Source organism: Nelumbo lutea, chromosome 4, assembly GCF_056320005.1.
Source record: "Nelumbo lutea isolate HS-2025 chromosome 4, American lotus-T2T, whole genome shotgun sequence".
In the NCBI taxonomy this organism is placed as follows: domain Eukaryota; kingdom Viridiplantae; phylum Streptophyta; class Magnoliopsida; order Proteales; family Nelumbonaceae; genus Nelumbo; species Nelumbo lutea.
In genome coordinates, this window is record NC_142687.1 from 63719825 (window position 1) to 63741851 (window position 22027).

The 22027-nt window shown below is 39.1% G+C and overlaps 1 protein-coding gene across 1 annotated transcript in view; it reads left to right on the plus strand.

Annotated features, from left to right (window-relative positions):
* Nucleotides 1–22027, plus strand: part of EMB1138 (DEAD box RNA helicase (RH3)) — a 58885-nt gene that overhangs the window by 18987 nt on the left and 17871 nt on the right. The window contains exons 6-7 of the mRNA XM_088984106.1: nt 12136–12513; nt 13594–13737. Of these exons, the coding sequence (XP_088840232.1) occupies nt 12136–12513; nt 13594–13737 (522 nt within the window). The remainder of the gene's footprint in view (nt 1–12135; nt 12514–13593; nt 13738–22027) is intronic.

Below are 22027 nucleotides of genomic sequence, written 5' to 3' on the forward strand. Positions count from 1 at the left end.
ATCTTGATTTCTCCCAAGAACTGGAGATCGAACTGTTGGAGGTGGCGGCTGCAGGAAGGAGGCGACAAGAGAGTATTCGCAGGGTGCAGAATTCTCTCTTCTTGTGATTTCAGATCTGAAGACAAGAGTGTGATCGTTTGCATGTCTAAAGACTGCCACCTCCTCCTCCTTTTATAATCTTAAAGGGATCAGCTCCTAATCCCATTAGGAGTTGCTAATCCAAATCATATTTGGATAAGAAGTCCCTTTAAGTGATAAGGGATAACCCTTATCTTATCTGCAAATTATATTAGTCATCTCCTAATCTAATTAGGAGGCATCTTGGACTCTCCAAGTGAATAGGGTCTGGGCCCAATCCTATCAGCTGATCCATCTCAGAATTCGCCCATTTAAGTGACTAATCAAATCAGCCCAGTTCGAAATGGGCTTAAGGCCCATTTAAGGTTATGTATTCACTTAGCCTTCCAAACTGTTGCTCAATTGGGCTTCCTTGTATGGCGTGGGACCCAAACATTGTTCTACACATCAGCCACATGGGTTCGGCCCAACCTTTGTTACAAGGCCTGGCCGAATACACTGTTATGGACAGTGCACCCCCTGAAACCCATCTCATGGGCTCTATGGGCCCAACATTTACCCTAAGTGGTCCTTGGGCCAAGCCACCTTGTAACACCCAATGACTGTGGGCAGATGCAAGATTAGCCCATCAGGTATTATCCTCAATGGTCTTACACTTAACCTCTCAGCCCATAATGATCACACACTGCCCAACAAGAGAGGACCTCTCCCTCGGCTGCAAGGAACAGTGTTGCACTCTCTGCTTATATGGATCCCGGGAATTAAAGCCTTTTGCAAATCATTTCGAAACCATAATATATATACTTTTATATCTCATATAAAATATATTTTGCAAAAACAAATCTCAACGATTGAAATCGGCTGTTGGCAGTCTTGGTTTCCATCACTGAGAGTGCATCTCCGATCATTACCTTTGTCCGACAAAGGGGCTGATCTTGTCACTATGATTACCCACTCAGATGAGTTCTCAGACTGCCCCAACATACCCAGGTTTTGACCCCCGCTAAGGATCTCACTGATTGGTATATCAAAGACAATCTAATTCGACACCTAGTGCAGTATCATAATCGAGTCTAGGGGTCGGGTGTAACTTTCCAGTTTTGCCCATCAATCTCCAAGGTCCAGGGCAATACCAGAAATCTGGTCCAGTTCAAAGATTCAATTAATCTTACACTATATGTGCCTAGGGTCTCACCCTGGCAGCTGAGACAGGCCACCCCAACTGACTTGGTGGCACCACAGTGTCAGCCTTGTCAGGATAGGTCTCCCCAGACCGACCCACTGGCTGTGAACATTCTAAACTAACACGAGTCTCATTAAGTGTCCAGTTTAAGGGTATTACACAGAAACATACAAAGGGAACATGAATCAAATATGCACTTTCATTCATTTACAATAAACTCATAAAGTACATCAATTTTGATTGAAACTAAGGGCATTCAAACTGTCTAACAGGTGTAAGGCATGAGAACCTGTCGAGGGTCATTGAAATCTGCTCGAATGAAGCCTGGTACAAGGTGTGGGTGGCCTTTGAGGTTGAACGGTCGTGGTGGGGAGGTGTTCCTAAGGTAGAGGATGATGAGCTGGTTGGGTGGTGGACACGTGGAGGGCATAGGTTGGGAGCTGAAAAGTGGAGCAGGTGAAAGGTTTTTTTGGGGTTACTGAGCCGGTTGGGGAAAACCAAACGACAAGAAACCTTTTTAAGGAAAATATTTCAAATAGGTTTGAATTAAACAACTTAATGGCGGGCTACTCTTCCATTGTTGACGTGGCGAAAAGGCAGGATGGGTTGGGAAGCCGAAAGGTCTAGTCCGCGGGCGGGTCAGGTGGGTGTAACACCGAAAGGGGGATCCATTTGAAGGAATATCACGTGGGTCGGGGCAAAGGGGTTTCTTTTGGGGTGCTGATAGACAATGTTAATGGTCTATCATCGTCCCAAGTCGCGAGAAAGGGGGGGCTTGTGTACAGTAGCGGAAGTTGGAGAAAAAACCAGAGTTGCAGTGGGTTTCCCGGCGAAGTTTGGAGGAGCATAGCCCACTGTGACGCTCCTCAGAAAGGCCGAATCCAAGATTCGCTAGGGAAAGAACTGATGAGAGAGAAGAGAAGGATGAAGGCTGGGCGCAGTGCAGTGAAGGAGATGAAGAAGCGGAGGACCCTTTTGCTGATGGTACTAGCGTGGGCAGTGTAAGCGATGAAGGTAGTTGTGCTGGAGGTGACTTGGATGGGTGAAATATTGCAAGCTTATCTTAGGGTGTAGATTGCAATCGGGTCAACTCATTCCCAAGGTTACAAAGTGTGCAAGGATTATCAGAAGGGGTAAACCGAGAGAACATGTAGCAGAGTAGCAACACACCTAAGGGTGAACCAGGGGTAGAGTGGAAAGATCACCAGGTTGACCAAAGGACATAAGTACTTCCCAACCAACTAAGGGGGACAGATGTTTACCAACCTCTGGAACAAGAGAGAGAGAGGCCGGGAGCAGTCTTTTTCTAGCTTGTCCATCAATCCCAGGTAACCAAGTGAATTCGGTTTGTGCTACTAATGTGTCTCCTGTGTCTTTGGTTCCAGATTCCGTTCCTGTTCCATGTCCTGTAGCCCATGAATATGCATCCGTGCTAGAAGGCGGGCTCTTCGAGGAGGGGGAGAGGGGAAGGAAGGAAAGTGGGAAGGTGTGGGAAGGAAGGTTTAGGAGTGAAAAAGTGTGGGAAATCATTGAAAGAGTGTTTAAGGAAGTGGAAGGAAAGTTGATTTGGAGGAGGGAAGGGGAGGAAGGAAGAGGGAAGGGGTTAGTGGAGAGGAGGGAAGGGGAGGAAGGAAGAGGGAAGGGGTTAGTGGAGAGGAGGGAAGGGATTGAGGGTAGAGATGGAGGGAAAGGAACATGGAAGGAGGGAGATATCAGGAGAGGGAGGATGGATGGAGAGGAAAGATCAGAGGTGGGACCAGGGGAGAGGAAGAACGGGCAGATGGGTAGAGTTGGAGGGGTTTCTGTAGGAAGGGTAGGGGTGGAGGACTCGATGAAAGAAGACATGTTAGCAGAATTTGTAGAGAAGTTGGGCTGTAGGTTGGAAGATTTGAATGTGTTGATAGAAAGATTACAGATGAGGAAGAAGGAGATCAGAACAAAGAAGAGGAGATTGAGTGAAGTAGAAAGATTGAAGAGAGATGTAGAAGGAGACAAGAAGCTTAGGGTAAAAGGAGATAGGAAAGGGGGAAAGTAGGGGAAGGTGGCAAGGGGTTTAAAAAAGAAGTGGAATGAAGATTCTTAGTTGGAATGTGAGGGGAATTAGGAGTGCAAGGAAGAGAGCGACAATAAAAGAGGTAATAAAGTGGTTTGACCTAGACATTGTGCTGTTGCAAGAGTCTAAGAAATGGAGTTTAATAACAATTGGGCACAGAGTGTTTGGAAAGCCAGGGGGATTAGCTGGGTGGCTGCTCCTTCTTGGGGTGCATCCGAGGGGATTGTAACAATGTGGAAGAGGGATGTGGTTGAAAGCTTGGAGGAGTTGATCGGAAAGTACTTGGTTTCCATGAAGTTTAAGCAGCATGAGGGTGATTTTACGTGGGTGCTCACAAATGTTTACGGATCGAATGACTATAGAAAGAGAAAGGAGTTGTGGGAGGAATTGGCTGATGTTAGAGGGTTGTGGGATGGGCCCTGGTGCTTGGGTGGGGACTTCAATGTGATTAGATTCTCGGAGTCATCCAATAAGGTTAACCAGGGGTGACAAAAAGCATGTGGAAGTTTAACAGCTTTGTGGATGACTTTGAGCTTAAAGAGATCTCCCTAGCCCATAAGACATTTACTTGGTCAAATCTCCAATCTAGATCCATTTGCTCCAAACTGGATAGATTCCTGTTCTCTCTGGATTGGGAAGATCAATGGGGAACCTTGGCTTCTAGAGCTCTTCCAAGGGTGACCTCCGATCACTGGCCCATAGTGTTATGTAAGGACGAAAGAAAGCGTGGAGGTCCTACCTTTAGATTTGAAAATATGTGGTTACTCCATCCAGGGTTTACTAACAAAGTGAGGGAGTGGTGGTATGAGTGTAACCCATTGGTGGAATGGGAGGGGATGAAATTCCATAAGAAACTTCAATTTTTGAAAGCAAAAATCAAGGAGTGGAATTTGGTGGAGTTTGGGAGGATAGAAGAAAGAAAGGGAGATCTGTTGGATAAGATTGAAAGCCTTGACTCTAAAGAAGAAAGGGGAGAATTTGGAGGAAGACAATGAGCTCAAGAGAGATTTGAGAAGATAGTTAGAGGACTACTTGCACAAGGAGGAAATTAGCTAGAGGCAAAAATCTCGGTGTAAATGGGTGCAAGAGGGGGACAAAAACACTAGGTTTTTCCACTCTCTAGCAGATGACAGGAGAAGGAAGAACCTAATCTCTAAGTTGGTAGTAGATGGAGTTGAGTTAGTTCATCAAGAGGAGATTGCCGGGGCCTGTGTCAAATCTATTCTAAGAAGGCCTGTGTGTAGAAGGGTGTGGGTAGAAGGATTGGATTGGCCAGATGTAGGGGTGGAGAATAGGAGAAGGTTGGAAAGAAGCTTTAGTTTAGAAGAGATCAAGGAGGCTGTATTTTCTATGGATAGAACAAAAGCTCCAGGGCATGATGGGTTCACAATGGATTTTTATCAGGACTGTTGGGATATTTTGAAAGATGATATTTTGCGGGTGTTTGAGGAGTTTTTTCTGGAGAGGAATTGCCAATCCGGATGTGAATTATACATTTATTGCCTTAATTCCAAAAAAGAAAGATGCTTCCCACCTGAGGGATTTTAGGCCAATTAGCTTGGTTAATAACTTGTATAAGATCATTGCAAAACTGTTGTCTTTGAGGCTGAAGAAGGTTTTTCCAGATATCATTGCACACTATGAAGGAGCTTTTGTGAATGGAAGACAAATTACTGATAAGATTTTAATTGCTAATGAGAGTGTGGAGAACTTTAGGAGGGATAAGAAGAAGGGAGTGGTCTGTAAGTTGGACTTGGAAAAGGCTTATGACTTGGTGGACTGGGACTTCTTGAGGAAAGTTTTGACTAAATTTGGGTTTGGGGCTAGATGGTGTAAGTGGATCATGGGTTGTGTCTGGAATTGTCATTACTCAGTGCTAGTGAATGGGACAATGGTAGATTTCTTTCCATCCAGTAGGGGTATAAGACAAGGAGACCCCCTTTCTCCTTTCTTGTTCATTCTAATTGCGGAGGTTTTGGGGAAACTAATTCACAGAGCAGATTCTAGGGGGCTCATTAGAGGCTGGAGAGTTGGGAGGGTGGAAACCCCCCTTACTCACTTGCAGTTTGCTGACGACACGATTCTATTTTGTGAAGGCGGTAATGTGAGTTTAATCAGGAATTTGAAGTTGGTGATGCAACTGTTTGAGCAAATGTCCAACTTGAAGGTTAACCTTGGGAAAAGCTGTGTTGTGGGGGTGAATTTGGAGGAGGGAAGAGATCAGGGAGAGTGCTGAAGTGCTAGGGTGTGAAGTCTCGGGGTGGCCTTTGAACTACTTAGGGTTGCCTTTAGGTGATAATCCCATGAGAAAGAGCTTTTGGAACCCGATGGTGGAAAGGTTTGAAAAAAGACTGGTTTCATGGAAAAAGAACTACCTCTCTCTTGGTGGGAGAATTACACTGATTAAGGCCACACTTGCTAATTTACCTATCTTTTTCCTGTCTGTGTTTAAAATCCCAGTGAAGGTTGCTAATAGTTTGGAGAAGATAATGAGAGATTTCTTGTGGGAACCGGGAGAGGAAAAGAGGGATCATAGAGTTAGTTGGGAGATGGTTTGTAGGAGTAAGACCTGTGGTGGTTTGGGGCTTGGGAATATTAGGAGAAGGAATATGACTCTGTTGGGAAAGTGGTTGTGGAGATTCCCTTTGGAGAAGGAGAAGCTATGGGCTAGAATAGTGGCAAATATACATGGGTTGGAGCATAATGGATGGGACGCTGGAATCAGAGTTAGGACCACAAGCAATTCTCCTTGGAAAGCCATTCATGACCTGCTACCAGTTTTCTCCCCTAATATCAGGTATGATTTGACTTCCGGTAACTCCATAAATTTTTGGAAACAAACCTGGGTGGGGAGTGCCCCTCTAAAGGATCAGTTTCCTTCTTTGTATGTTCTTTTTGATTTGAAAAATGAGCCAATCTCGTCTTTCACCACCCCGTCCTCTTCCACTTCTGGGATTGGGTGGAACTTGGGTCTAAGAAGGGATTTAGGGACTTAGACTTTGACAATACTTTGAGCCTTTTAGCACTTCTTGATGACATTGTCTTAGATCCGACTAGGGTGGATTCTAGAATTTGGACACCTACCCCCAACAACATCTTTTCTTGTGCTTCTTTCTTCAAAGTCTTAAGTCAGTCCACCAGTCCTACCTTCCCCCCTTTTCCTATTGATGAGGTTTGGTGCAGAGCAATACCTCCTAGGGTTGGTAGTTTTTGTTGGGAAGCCTATCTGGAAAGAATCAACACTGGTGATCTACTCCATAAGAAGAGACCCAATACTTGTTTGTCACCTCAATGGTGTGTTCTTTGTAAAGCGGATGGGGAGACTGGTTTTCACCTACTAGAATCCCCCATCAGACTTGTAGGGCCTTTTTTCCCCTTCTTTTTTCAGGTGGCGGATAAAAAGGGGAAGGACAATGTGGAGAGGACTAAGGGCTGCAGTATGTTGGACACTTTGGGAAGAAAAAAACTCCAGGATATTCTCAAAAGCTCAAAGAGGAGCAGCAGATCTGAGGGCTTTCATTCTTATTAGGGCGGTACAGTGGCTGAAATCTTTGGAGCTTTTCACAGATTACACTGTGGATGACATGTTGAGGAAGTGGGGTGAAATTGCAAGTTGCACACATACCAAGTCAATTATGAGTGTGGCTTGGAACCCTCCACCTGGTGGATTCGTGAAACTAAACTTTGATGGTGTAGCAGGTGAAATCCCGGACAATTGGGGATTGGGGGTGTTTTTAGGGATGAAAATGGGGTCATTTCTGCCATGTTCTCAGGCCCAATTGGAGTGGGTGACTCCCTTAGAGTTGAGATCTTTGCAGTTATGGAAGGAGTCCAGAAAGCTAAGGAGTTGAACATCGGGAAACTCTTAATTGAAGGGGATTTAGAGGTGGTGATAGGGTGGCTGATTAAAGATCACAATGGCTTATGGAAGTACAATAGTGAGAGGAGGAAATTCAAGTGGCTGGTGCGGGAGATGGAAGTTAAGATACGTTGAGTTAAAAGATCAGCTAACTCCCTAGCTGACGGTTTAGCTAAACAAGGGGCAAAAAGGGACTAACTGTTTTGGGCTAAGCTGTAACTATAGTGTGTTTTCTTTCTTTCTTTTTTTCCTTTTCTTGAGGTTCTTTGTTGCTCTTGGAAGATAAGCGTGTTTGTCTTCCTATTGTAAATTATCTATTGACGAGTTAATGAAAGTGTTATTGATAAAAAAAATACTATTGACTGAAAGCAAGTTAGTATCAAGCTTAGGAACATGCAAAACTGAGGATAGGGAAATGGTATTAGACAACTTGGTGTCTTCCTTGCCAGAAATGGGAAAAAGGGAACCATCAACAATGGACACTTTATCTCTACTAGAAGATGAGTGATAGGTAGTGGATAGTGATGGCAAGCTAGTCATATGGTCAGATGCACCTGAGTTTATTACCCAACAATGTTAAGTGTTACCTGGAGCTGAAGTATGGTAAGCTGAGGCCAAGTACCTGAATGAGCAAAGGCTGATGTGGAAGGAGCTGATGATGACCGAGATGATTGAGCTGAATTCCCAACTTCCTTTTCCAACTGTGTTAGGGCAGCCCGAACAGCAGCTAAGGAGTCTAGAGGCGTGCCTTTTGTGCCCGATGAGGATGCAGAATCGGTATTAACAACCATATGGGCATTACTCCTTTTGTTCCTCAGTTTTGGGGGACTAGATGAGGATGCGGCTTCCAACATGTGTCTTTAGTATGCTTAGGTTTCTTGCAATATTCACACACTAGATCCCGCTTATCTTCCTTCTTTATATCCCTTTCTGTATCACCCCCAGACTTAGGTTTAACTGCTGCCAAGGCTGGTGGGAAGGGTTGATGTTGCATCATAACCTTTCTCTTTGTTTCTTCACTATGCACCAATGAGTAGGCTTGAGATAAGGTCACACTGTCCCTTGTTAGTATCTGCTATCTCACAATATCATAATCAGAATTCAGACCAGTTAGGAATTCAAAAACCCTATTAGTCTCCACTTGCTTTCTATGAATCTGTGCATCATTCTGAGTTTCCCACTTAAGTGTCTCTAGATGGTCAATTTCATGCCACTAAGATTTTGAAGTAGAGAAGTAAACAGATGCTGGTTTCTCTCCTTGCTTGAGGTTATTAACCTCACACTTCAATTCATAGGCCCTAACAACAGTAAGGGGTTGGGAGTAGGTCTCTTTCATGACATCCCGGATTTTCTTGGCTGTTTTTGCCCACAAATAGTTTCGGCTGATATGTGGCTGCATAGAGTTGCACAGCCATGTCATAACCAAGTAGTTCTCTCGAACCCATTTGGTATACATTTGGTCCTCCTTAGATGGTTCTTTCACATCTTCCAGTAGGTAACTAAGTTTTTCTCTACCCTCAATAGCCATCATGGCCGATTGGGCCCATTCTAAGTAATTGGATCCATCAAACCTCACAGTTGTAATCTGAAATGCATTCTCAGACATATTACCAGATTTGCTAGTCCCAAAAGCACCTTCCCCCTGATTCTTGAACGCCATTCTTGGTTAAGAATTAGCAATCAAAAACTTTTGAAGCTACTGTAATAGGAAACAACACCTAAGCAACTAATAACAGCCGGCCTAGGTCTTCTACAAACAAGGGGAAAATAGAATTCTGTATGAACCCAGTTCAGATCTGATCTGAAACCAATCGACAGTTCTGAATTTTAGGGTTTTCTCTCATAACCCTAAAGAGAAAAGAAGTTTCAGCCGCACCTCTCAGAATAGAACAAGGTGGTTCTTTCAAGGTTCTTCTCAAGCAAAAAACTTACTTTGTGAAAGAAGATCTCTGGCCTCCGCCTTCTGTCTGATGCGAAACCCTAATCTTGGGGATCCGAAGCCTTTTCTAATTCTTCCTGACTACTGGAACTCTCCTAGCCTTCTACAATCTTCTTAGTAGTAGCCGCACACTACCAGTAGCCTCCAAGAATCAGCCGACCCTCCTTCTTAGTCTTCCATCCCTAGGCAACTCTCATGTGGTTGGCTGGATCAGACTCACATGAGAAACCCTAATCCTTGCTCTGATACTAAGTAGTCGATCAAGACTACAATCAGTCTTGAATCCGAAAGTAAAAGAAAAGATTTCAGAAGGAGAAAAGAAGAAAATAGTTAGAAAAGCAGAAGCACACGAAGGGTTTTAGAAAAGGAGAGAGAGAGGGTCGAATTGTTCTGATCTGCCGACCCACTCTTAATATTTATATGTTTACTAATTGTAAAAAGGCTGAATTGCCCTTATTGCTTACATGGCAAATAAATAAGAATAAAGCTGAAATAACAAGCTGTAACAACAAACTGAAATAACTATCAACTAACACTGGCATAACTAACAAAGAATACATGCTGTGCTGCCATACGAACACAGTGGGGACCACAGCCGTGGGTTCCACATCAGTGTTCTCTACAAACCTGAATAGATTCTCCTTGGTTTACCCATGGAATGGTATTGTCTCAATCTCCCCTTTCTGTGACCTGTAGTAGGTAACGAATATCGTGTTAAATTTTGTACTGATTTATGGTGGGGAACTCAACCTTTTTGTCTTTTGTACCTTAGTCTTTTCCAATTGACATAAGATAAAGATGCCTTTGTTTCCTTGGTTATAGCCATGTGAAGTAGGTCTTCCTTTTTATTTCCATTTCCATAGAGCCCTTAGAAACTCTGAAATCTGAATGTCTTTCTTTCCTCTTCCACTCTGGACAGAAGAGTCTGGGCCCCTTCTCCTCAAGCCCCCCCTCCCCCCTTTCACCAAATCTTTCTTCTCTAGGGACAGTTTTGGAAGAAAGGAATCAAAGAGTTTTTTCATTTTAGGAGAGAAGAGATGCACTCTTTGAAACCATTGCCATTAGAGTGGTCCATTGGGTGAAATCCTTTGAGCAAATTTCAAGATATCTCTACCATTGGCTTGCTTAGAAAGTGGGGGGAAGTGGCTGGTTCGGCACCCTCGAAAGGTGTCATTAGGCCTTCTTGGTCCCCACCTACTCATGGTTTCATCAAGCTGAATTTTGTTCAGGCATTGGAGGAATTTTTCAAAATGAGGAAGAAAGAATTATTGTGTTCTACTCAGGTCCAATTGGTTTTGGTGATTACTCGAGGTCTGAAATCATGGCTCTGATAAAAGGTGTACAAAGAGCAAAGGAATTGATTATCTCAATATCAGGAGGCTGATTATTGAAGATGATTCAATGTTTGTGGTGGGCTGGCTGCAAAAGGAGGAGGTTGGTTGGTGGACCTATGTTAATGAGAGAAGAGGGTTCAATTTATCTTGCAACCACTATTATTGTTTCTACTAAATTGCTATACACGAAGTCGTACTTGGTCCTGTTTAGCTTAGACCTATCTGATTTTAAATAAATTTCCATAGTTCTAGCTTTGCATTTAGCACTTCTATGGTCTCAACAAACAGCATGAACTTTAGGATCTCCTCTTGTGAATGCTTAGTTTAGTTTTTCAAATAACTACTGCTAAAAGATAAGAGCTAAGCTCTGATCCTTGGTGTAAATGTACTGTGTGTGGAAACATCAAGTGTTGTCATACTTGTTATAGTTCTGTCATGCATAACCTAATAATGTGTTTATACTTCCTTGAAGCCCTTTTCTTTCCTAAAATCAACTAGATAACATCATTAGTGTGCTTTCATTTGTTTCTTTCCAAATTTATAAATACTATATAGAGATTTTTTTCACCAAAAATAATACTATGTAGAGATCTTCCTCCTTTCTCCGAGGGTTGGTTTGGTTACAGACGAAATGGCTGAACTGAACGATTTATTGCTTTGCCTTTTCATCTTTATCATTATCATTGTTGTTTTCGTCATCATCATCATTATCAATCAAGCCTTATCCCAACTATCTATGGTTGGCTAGACGAATCCTGTTTTGCCAGTCTTTTCTATTCAATCTCAGCCTATTCTACTTATTGCTTTGCCTTTTAGAGATCAAATAGTCATGTAATAAAATATTTAGGGAAATAGTAATCAACCCAATGATTCATTCAGCCATTAAGGAGCTCTCGACCTACTTAATGACTTACCAAAAGATAAAGCAATAAGACATTTTATTCAGCCACTACAGCTATTATTGCACCTACCCTAAGTTTATCTTGTAATTTCTTAAGTAAAAAGATAGTTTCCATAGCTTATCTATTTCGAATAATGCCAAAATGGTTGTTACATTGATTTTAGATGTATGTCTTGCTTGCAAGGGACTATATAAGAAGTTTCATCCTTAAAAATTCTCACTTGTTTTTGCATATATGAAACAATACTCTTTCCCTTTGTCACAATGATTTGTAAGTTCGTAAGTACATTTATCAAAAAAAAAAAAGATTCGTAAGTTTGTTCATAGGTAATTCTCTATCCCACATTGCTTAATGCTATGCTAAAAGTATAAGAGACTGATGACACTGTTATCCCTAGGAGAACTGGTCTTTGTTTTAACTATGAGATTCCGTGGTCCTTATTCTAATGAGATTAGGTGGTCTAATTTATGAAATAACTGATAACTGATGACTATCACTTCCCCTAGGTTCTTCTGTGATTTCAAAAAGGTCCTATAAAATTTGCTTCTTGACTGAGGTATATAAATGATCTTAGTGTTGTTGAGGTTAATTGTTTTTGAAGGGTTACTAAGTTGGCTCATTTTGTTTGTTACTGAAGGGATACTCATGTTTAATCTTGTTTGTTTTATTGCTAAAGGCTAATAAGTAGGTTAGGAATCATGGAGTTAGGATCTTGTTCTGGTTTTCAATATTTAGTACACGTGTCTGTATTTTGACAAATATGTGGCTGCCTTCATGTTTTATACAGGTTATTCATTATGAACTTCCCAATGATCCAGAAACTTTTGTGCATCGGTCTGGTCGAACAGGACGTGCGGGAAAGGAAGGAGCTGCTATTCTTATGTTTACTAGTAGCCAGAGGAGAACTGTCAGATCTCTTGAGCGGGATGTGGGATGTAGGTTTGAGTTTATTAGTCCACCATCAATTGGCGAGGTTTTGGAATCTTCAGCTGAGCAAGTTGTTGCTACTCTTAATGGGGTTCATCCACAATCTATACAGTTCTTCGTCCCAACTGCACAAAGGCTGATTGAAGAACAAGGAACAGATGCTCTTGCTGCTGCACTGGCACACTTAAGTGGTTTCTCTCAGCCCCCTTCATCTAGGTCTCTTATTAATCATGAACAGGTAAATGGACCTTTAAATAGTAATCCATTCTGAAGTTCTTGAATCTTCTCCCTCAGATTTAATTATTTACAGCATTTCAAAAGAAACTTGAGACAAGTTAAAATTTGATATTTCTATTCTAAATTGCTATACAATATTTATAACTCATTAGAGCTGAACTTTAAATGCTTTCAATTATAAATTGTGATGAACTTCAGTGAACAGCATATTCTCCTCATTAATTGGTTTTTTCCCTTCACAACATGTAGTTTAATAAGTTTCTAATCTGGCTATTCATGGAGTTGCGAAAGTTGTAAACAATAACAAGTTCACTAGATATATGTGTACAACTTCATTTCATCTGGTACCAGGATATTTTGCAAGATTTTTAGTCCTAATTATATATCTTGGGCTGTTTATATGCAGTTTCTTTATGGCCAAAATTTTAATTTTAAATAATGTCAGTTTATTCTTTGTTTCTTTCTGAAAATCAGAAAACCAAAAGTAAAGCTCTTTGCATTGGATGTTATTAGGTTTCTTCTTTAATTGTTTCTTGAGTTTCTTTCACCAACTATATCTATGAAAAATTGGTTCTATCAATTTAAACTAATTAGTGGTATTCAGAGGAAAACTTGCATGCAAAAAGTTATCCTAATTTAAATTTGAGTGAAGTTTGTTGGAATTTCATCTGCATTTGTCATCTGAATAGGAAAAATCAGCACAATTGCAGTAGTAGAATTATCAGTTTTCTACTAGTAAATTTTTTTAGACATTTTCCATCAAGAATTGTTGGGCTTTCCAGGTCCAAAGTTGATCACTGATCAAACCATTGTTTCAAGATTGATATCAATGTGATAATGCTTGTTCTTGCTGATTGCTGTTTTTTTCTCATTAAAGTGCATCGATAACCTGATTGTCATAAACAACCTCTATCCTAGTGATTTTATGTTTTCCCTTCATATCTTTTTATTGTTGTTGTCATCATCTTCTTGGTGCATATGGTTATGCATCTGATCATTGTCATCAAAGCCTTATCCCAATTATGCTTCCTTTACTGCAAAATGTTTTATTATTCAATTCAAACCGCATTTTTTTTTGCAGGGATGGGTAACATTGCAATTAACACGTGATCCTAATTACTCTAGAGGATATCTATCTGCCAGATCTGTCACTGGTTTTCTTTCTGATGTTTTTCCTGCTGCTGCTGATGAAGTTGGAAAAATATACTTGGTTGCAGATGAAAGGGTTTGTATCTGTTGCGTTTTCATATGTGAATGCTTTTACTTCCTTTGTTCTGGATCCATCTTTACTGGACTAAACCCACCCAATTTAATCTGTTAGGATTTAGCTGAGCATCTTTTTGTTCAAGAGAGAAGATGAAATAACATGCAGAAATAGCTTTGCTGAGTGTAATTCTCATTTGTTTTTGAAAAAAAAGGTAATTCTCATATTTAAATCTAGGAAATAAAAAGAGAAATTTATCTACATCTAGGGCTACCTAGAGGTTTTTTTTTCTTTATTTTTATTTTTATTTTTTTTATATAGGTCTTAGAAGCCTTTTGTAATCAGTCTTAAGCCTTTTGTAATCAGTCTTACACCTTTTGTAATCAGTCTTGGTTTATAAACGTAGCATACTTGAATTTACTGAAGCACTTGCTTTTTCTTGTTTGGTTGAACCAATAATAATTGGTTTGTTCTCTAATTTTATTCATAGCTTATATTATTTTCTTCTGTCTTAGGTTTGGTGTACTTCTGCTCTACTTTCTTAGATTTATATAGTTCTTGACATTTAGTGGCCTTTCTTTGGTTGGTGATTTTTATGTATCTTTGTTTGGACATAACCTTGAGGTTCCACTATCTACATGTAAGCACAGACAACATCTGATTAGATAAAAGCATGGTAGCAATTAAGAGTTGGCCTATACTAACTACAGTTAGGAAGATGCAGATTGTGGAGTGTTTATGGTTTGGATCTGTGGAGGAGGAATCTCTCTCTTTGGGTAGAAGGGTAGCTCTATAAATTGACAATGGCTAATTTACCCATATAACTTCTGTCCACTTTTTGTCCAGTAAAAGTGACCAGGCTGTTAGAGAAATACATGAGGGATATGGGAACCAGGGGAATAGAAGAAGGATCATTTTGTAAAATGGAAGTTGTTTAGCAAGTCCAAGGAGAAGGGTGGGCTAGAGATTTGGAACTTGATCCTAGGAATACAACCTTGCTAGGTAAGTGGTTGTGGTGTTTATCAATTGAAAGGAACAGGCTATAGCACAAAGTTATTGTAAGTATAATGGCGCTGTGGACAATGACTGGGATGAAAAGGTAGCTCTACAAAACAGGAGGTACTCCCAGTTATTTTTAACTTTTTTTGATCAGCATGGTGAGAATTTTATTCAACTAAAATAATTAAAATAGAGTTACATCAGCAAGAGTGCAGACAATTCAACAGAAAATGTTATATTAAAGCCCAAAAAAGTTACCTTTGAACACCCTGTTTAGCTAGAGAGTCAGCCATTCCATTTGAAGTTCTCCTGACCCATGTGAATGAGGCATTAAGTTCCCTTACCATGCTTACTATCTCCCTTACTGGATGTCTGTAGTTCCAAGGAACACTACTGCTTGAATTGGTCCAAGATTTCACTGTTTTTGAGTCCCCTTCTATCTCCAAGTTCTTAATATCGGCTTGCTCAGCAATCTTTAGCCCTTGCAGCAGGGCTAACAGTTCAGCTTTTAAGGAGTCTCCTTCCCCTAAAGGTCCTGAGTACAAAGCCAATACTTTGCTTGAGGAATTTCTGATAACACCACCAATGCCTGCCATACCTGGGTTTCCTATAGAGCTCCCATCAAAGTTCAGCTTTAACTTGTTGGGGCCTGGCGGCTTCCATTCCATCACTTTTCTTTCCTTCTTCTCAGCATTATGTGCTACTTCATTCCAGGCTCTTACAATATCAGTAATTGAGATAATTTGAAAGAGCTGGAGTGATTTTACCTAGTGAGCAACTTTTATCTTTATGGCCTCCCAAATAACCTCTTTTGGCCTATGCTTCTCATTAGACCTGTTCATGGGCTGGGCCGGGCTGGGCTCGGGCTGGGCTTTTACTCTTCATTAACGGAAAAATGTTAGGCCGGAGCCCGAGCCCGGCCCAACCAATGGGCCTACAACTTGGGCCCGAGCCTGGCCCTGATAAAAAGCCCGAAGCCAGAGCCCGAGCTCGAAGCCCGACCTAATAAAAGAAATTAGAAAATTTCCCTACATTATCTATTTTAATTCAGATGTTTTTCCCCTATTTAAATGAACAATGGGCCTACAAGATGGTTTTTTCCCTTTTATGTTTTAAAACACAGTTTTACATTCTTAAATAAAAAAAAATTATTCAAATGGACATCACATAACCCATTTTAATTTCATTCTTTTTTTCTTACAATCAAGTGAATCAACAACCTTTTTTAAGGTTGTTTAATATATTCCCTGTTGTTTGGTTGTTTCTATATAACCAAGGCAAACCTGAAATAAAACACATAAGAGCAAATCATATAGGTTCATATTCCTACAAGTAGCATCACACATTAAAACTAAATTCATATTACTTCAAGTTCATGTTCCTCCAAAGTCATAAAAAAATAATCTGAATAAGACAAACAAAATCCATAAAACATGTTCTCCATCCATTCTTGAATTCACCAACAAGATGGAATATTCCAACTCTCAAGTTCCAAGCCATTCTAAAAAATAAAAGACTTCATTGCCCATATGACCATATCAAATAAAACATGTTCTAGGCTTCTAGCCATCTCCATTCATTCTTGAATTCACCAACAAGATTGAACATTCCAACTTCCAAGTTACAAGCCATCCTACAAAAGAAAATAAGAGATAAATTCAGAACCCATGTCACATGCAATTTGTTATCATGTCAAATGACAAATAAACAATGGAAATATATGTTATTATAATACCTAAAACATATCATCAAGTTCAACATTTTCATCATCATCATCACTACTATTTGATTCTCCATCCTCTTCTAACAGGTTTGATCCTAAAGAAGCCCCTAACAAGCTTAATCCCCCTGCATACAATTGGAAAATCTATTAGAAAAAATTCAATGGATCATATATTTTAATAAACAATAAATAAAAAAATTACCTAATACAAGGTCTTGTGCACGAAGCCAATCTTCAAGACAAACCAAAGCTTGAATTGTCTTGGACTTAAGTGAACTTCTCCAAGGATTGATCACCTTCTTTCCAATGCTAAATGCAGATTCAGATGCAACTGTGGAAATAGGACTAGCCAAAATATCTCGAGCCATTGATGCCAATTCAGGATACCTAAGTGAACTCTTATTCCAATACTCCAAAACATCAACATATGCTTTGATATCAAGGTTTTGTTCCTCCAAGTAAAGGTTTAACTGAGTTTTTTCACTTTGAATCTTTTTTTTTGAATTAAAAAATTGCTCATAATCCTCAAACCCATCACCATCATCATTTCTCTCACTCATGTCAAATTGACTAGAAGATCCAACAAAGGAGGTGGAGGAAAAATTTTCTTTGTATTCATTAAACAAATCATGGAGAGTTTTAGTTATAACATTAACATGCTCCTCAGCTTCATTCCCATAAAGTTTATCAAAACAGTACTCCACTAACCTAATCTTGCAACGAGGATCCAACACAGCAGCACAAGACACAATCATACTATATTCAGCCCAATATTTATCAAATTTCTCCTTCATTTTTCTAACCATGTCAGTCATAAAATTCTGAGGTTCCTTACTCACTAACATCAAATGTCTATGAATCATCCACACTCCCTTGAAGTAAATGTTTGAAGTAGGGTACTTAGTGGCAAAAAACATGCAAGTAACATCATAAAAAACCTTTAAGAACTTGTGAAGCTTATCCACCTTTCCCATTCTTCTTCTGAAAGCATAAACATTTTAAAAATATTATCCCTTTGCCCCCAATGTTGTAAGACTTGCTTATAATAAATGGCATGTTCAAGCATCAATCTTCTAGTTTTGTTTTAGTGAACTTTTTTCAGCAAGTTCATAAAATCTATGCATCCGGGCAGCTGATTTCTTTATATTTTTCACACCATCCCGAATCTTAGAAACAACATCATCAACAATATTCAAACCAGCTTGCACAATAAGATTCAAAATATGGCTACAACAACGAACTTTGAAAAAATCACCACCACACCAAAGATTTATGTATTGAAGACCTCAATTTCAAAGAGTCAGCCATCACATCATTGTAACTAGCATTATCTAATGTGATGCTAAAAATTTTCTGATCAATATTCCATTCGCTTAAGCACATGGCCACCTCATCTGCTAAAGATAGTCCATCAAAAGGAGGTGCCAAAGCTTTAAAGCGAATAATTCTTTTCTGTAACTTCCAATTGTTTTCAATCCAATGAGCAGTTATACACATGAATTCATCATGAGTGTGCTCATATCCGACCAAGTGTATTATACAAATCACTTTTCACACCCTCTCTCTCTTTCACATAACTAGACATGATATCTCTTTTAGCAGTATGCCTACTCACATTTTTAAATTCAGGATTTATAGATTGAATAAAGAATCTAAAACCAGTTTCTTCAACAATAGTAAAAGGGTGTTTTCCACATACAAGAAAAATTGATAATGCCCTACGAGACTCTTGTTGATCAAATTTGTAGTTTTTCAAAGAAGTACTCCCATCAGTGTTTGATTGAGTAGTTGCTTTGTACTGTTTAATATCCTGAGTTCTACGTCTAGGGCAATGCTCTAAATGACGCTTCAAGTGAGTAGTTCCCTTACTTGACTTACCTTGTAATATTTTCATGCAGTGCTTACATCGTGCCTTCTCCGAATTAATCTTTTCCATTTCTTCCCACACCTTAGATGTCAATCTTTTCTTAGTGGAAGTCTGGTCAAACTCTTGATAGTCATCATCAACTATATCTACTCCAACAGCCACATTTTCACTTGCCATTGACATGATAGTAATTATTAAATATGAAATAACCTGCATAATGAATTCTAATTTTATCAATAAGACAAGCATATATTAAATAAAAAACTAAAAGAAAAATAATCATTTGTTTACATTAAAAAATAATATAATTTCTGAATCAGCAAAAAAAAACTAATTGCAGATTATCCAATATAAATTCTGAATTCAATAATCAATATAAATCAAAATTTATTTACATTAAAAAAAGAATATAAATTCAATATAAATTCTGAATTCAATAATCAATATCAATCAGAATTTATTTACATTAAAAAAGAATATAAATTCAGTATAAATTCTAAATTCAATAATCAATATAAATCAAAATTTATTTACATTAAAAAAAGAATATAAATTCTGAATTCAATAATCAATATAAATCAGAATATGTTTACATTAAAAAAGAATATAAATTCAATATAAATTCTGAATTCAATAATCAATATAAATCAGAATTTATTTACATTAAAAAAAGAATATAAGTTCAATATAAATTCTGAATTCAATAATCAATATAAATCAGAATTTGTTTACATTAAAAAAGAATATGAATTCAATATAAATTCTGAATTGAATAATCAATATAAATCAGAATTTATTTACATTAAAAAAAGAATATAAATTCAATATAAATTCTGAATTCAATAATCAATATAAATCAGAATTTGTTTACATTAAAAAAGAATATGAATTCAATATAAATTCTGAATTGAATAATCAATATAAATCAGAATTTATTTACATTAAAAAAAGAATATAAGTTCAATATAAATTCTGAATTCAATAATCACTATAAATCAGAATTTATTTAAAACATGTAGTGCATTAATTGTAGTTATTCCAATAAATGACAGTTGATGGATTTCTCATTTGTAGATGTTGACTTGTTAAATTTGTCATCAATTTCATAGTTGCAAAACTCAATCATTTTTATACTTACCAATACTTGTTTCCTACCAGCTCAAGAAGCCTTGCCATTGTGTGCTTAAATGAATTTGAGACAAAGCCAATCATTGATAAGGAGGCTTATACTTATATTGGATATTTTTTCCTATTTTTCCCATTATTCTAAAGGAGAGAAGACCAACATTATTTAGTAAATTTCTATTTTTCTTGATGGAACACATTTACTGTTCAAAGGAGTGAGACCATGTAGCTGAAGCACATTTGACAGTCTCAACCACTAAGAATGTTTTCCAAATTTCTGGAAAGAATTTAAAAGTCAATGAGGATAAAATTAACATACCGAGTATTCTTTCCTTAGGCATTTTTCTGCTTGGTTTCTGATGTCTGATATGCTTTCAGCATGGTTTATTTGAATTGATTTAATCTGTTCTAAGATTAAATGAATTCGAGACAAAGCCAATCATCGATAAGGAGGCTTATACTTATATTGGATATTTTTTTCCTATTTTTCCCATTATTCTAAAGGAGAGAAGACCAACATTACCTAGTAAATTTCTATTTCAAGACAAACAATAGCATTCAAGCAAGATGATAGCATTCAGCTATTATTTGTAATACTAAACATTGTAAACAGTAATAGAACAATAGCATTGTAAATAGTAAGACAAACAATAGCGCAAAATGGTAAAGAGTAAACACTAAACATTGTAAATAGTAAACACTAAACATTGTAATAGAGTAAAATGGTAAAGAGGACTCACCGTCGCCGCCGGTGATTGTATTCGCCGGAGAGTTCGCGATGAGTCGATGGCTGTGGTCTGTGAGCTGCGAGCCTGACCTGCAATTTTGACAATGATCAGCTCGCGTCTGAGAGAGAGAGAGAGAGAGAGAGAGAGAGAGCTCACAGTCGCCGCCGGAGTTGTTGCATCGGTGAATGTTCGCCGCCTTGCCGGTTGTGGCTGCCTAAGAGTGTGAGGATGAGAACTGTGGAGTGTGGAGGATGTGGAGATTGGAGAAGAAGGGTTCGGCTGGAAAAAAGAAGGAAAAGAGGCAAAGAGGTGAAAAAAAGAGGGGTACTCAACTAGGGTTTTTACTTAGGTTTAATTATAGGTCAGGTCGGGTCGGGCTTATTTGGCAAATTTCGAGCCCGACTCGAATTTATTGTGGGCCGGGCTTTTTGGCCCAAGGTTAAGCCAACGGGCCCATATACCTGTTCAAGTCCGTCCGGGGGCTGGGTCGGCCCATCGGGCCACCCGGTCCATGAACAGGTCTATTTCTCATTGAAGATTCTTGCATTCCTTTCCTCCCATATTGTCCACACCACCGCTGCCCTTGCCGATTTCCACATAACCCTTCCTCGTTTTTGTTGGCTGCCTTAGAAAGTTTGGATCGAAGAGGCTTACTACGTCTTGGGGAGCACTCCACCAGCAACCAAAGAGAGAGCATAGAGATACCCAAACAAAAAGGACAAATGGGCAATGGATCAATAAATGGGGTAGAGATTCACCATTAGCAAAGCAAAGGATGCACATATGAGGGGAGAGGCATTTATTGGGCCTCTTTTTTTGAAGCATGCCGCAAGTATTTATCTTCCCAAGAAACACCTCCCAGCATAGAGCTTGAATTTTTGGTGGAATGGGCTTGCTCCAAACCTCTTTCACCCGGTTCTTTTTAACTTTATTAGATATGATGCGGGGTGTGAAGAGTCCTTCTCTGGGAGGATCTGTGGTCAGGTGAGTCCCCTCTTCTTTTTTTTTGTTTTTTGACAAATAAAGGTAAACTATTATAACACTACCAAATTTTCAAAGTCCTTTACATTAGGGATCCCATCAGGGTAAGTAGGATAGTTAAATAAGTCCTGTTCCGAAGTCTTAGCTTTTTTTGCAGTAGTATTAGCTGGGATATTGTATTTCCTATTTACATAGCAAAAGGAACAGCAGGAGAAAGCATGAAGTTCCTTGGTCATATTCAAAAGCCACAAGCATGACCAAGGGAGAGATCCGTTAGACTGCAATGCCTGAACCACCAACAGGGAATCTGAACAGAATAGGTTATGCCTGGCTCCTGTTTGCTTTCCAAAAGAGACTCCTTGGAAAATAGTTTTCAGGTCAGTGTCCTCCACAGATCCTCGACTCTGAGTTCTGCCACTTGCTACACCAAAGAATAAAATTAGTTGAGTACGAGGACTGATACTCAGAGTAAACTTATCCTCTTGTTCAAGATGTGTATAAATCTCCCGGCTGGGATTCTACATATGAGAATTATTAACTACCCTCCAAAAGAAAAGTTGGAAACAATCTGGAAAATTTAGCTTCCATATTTGTTTGACACATTTTCTCTGGGTATCTGAAATGGGAAAGTTTGAGAGATCAGCTAGCTGCATAAGCATGGTTAGTGGAAAGCTTCTCAGAGGGGAGGTAGCCAAATCCAATTGAGTGAGGTGTTCTAAGGGTAAATAGGGTTTTTAGAATTTCTGGCATTCTTGAGTGTCAAAATGACTGAAGTTGTTGCACATTCCACTCCCTATTTTGTATCAGATCTGATGGGGGTTTATTCCTTGTTGGCACAGGTTGAGGGATCAACTGGAATTTGGTATTTTCCTGGATCCAGGGGACTTG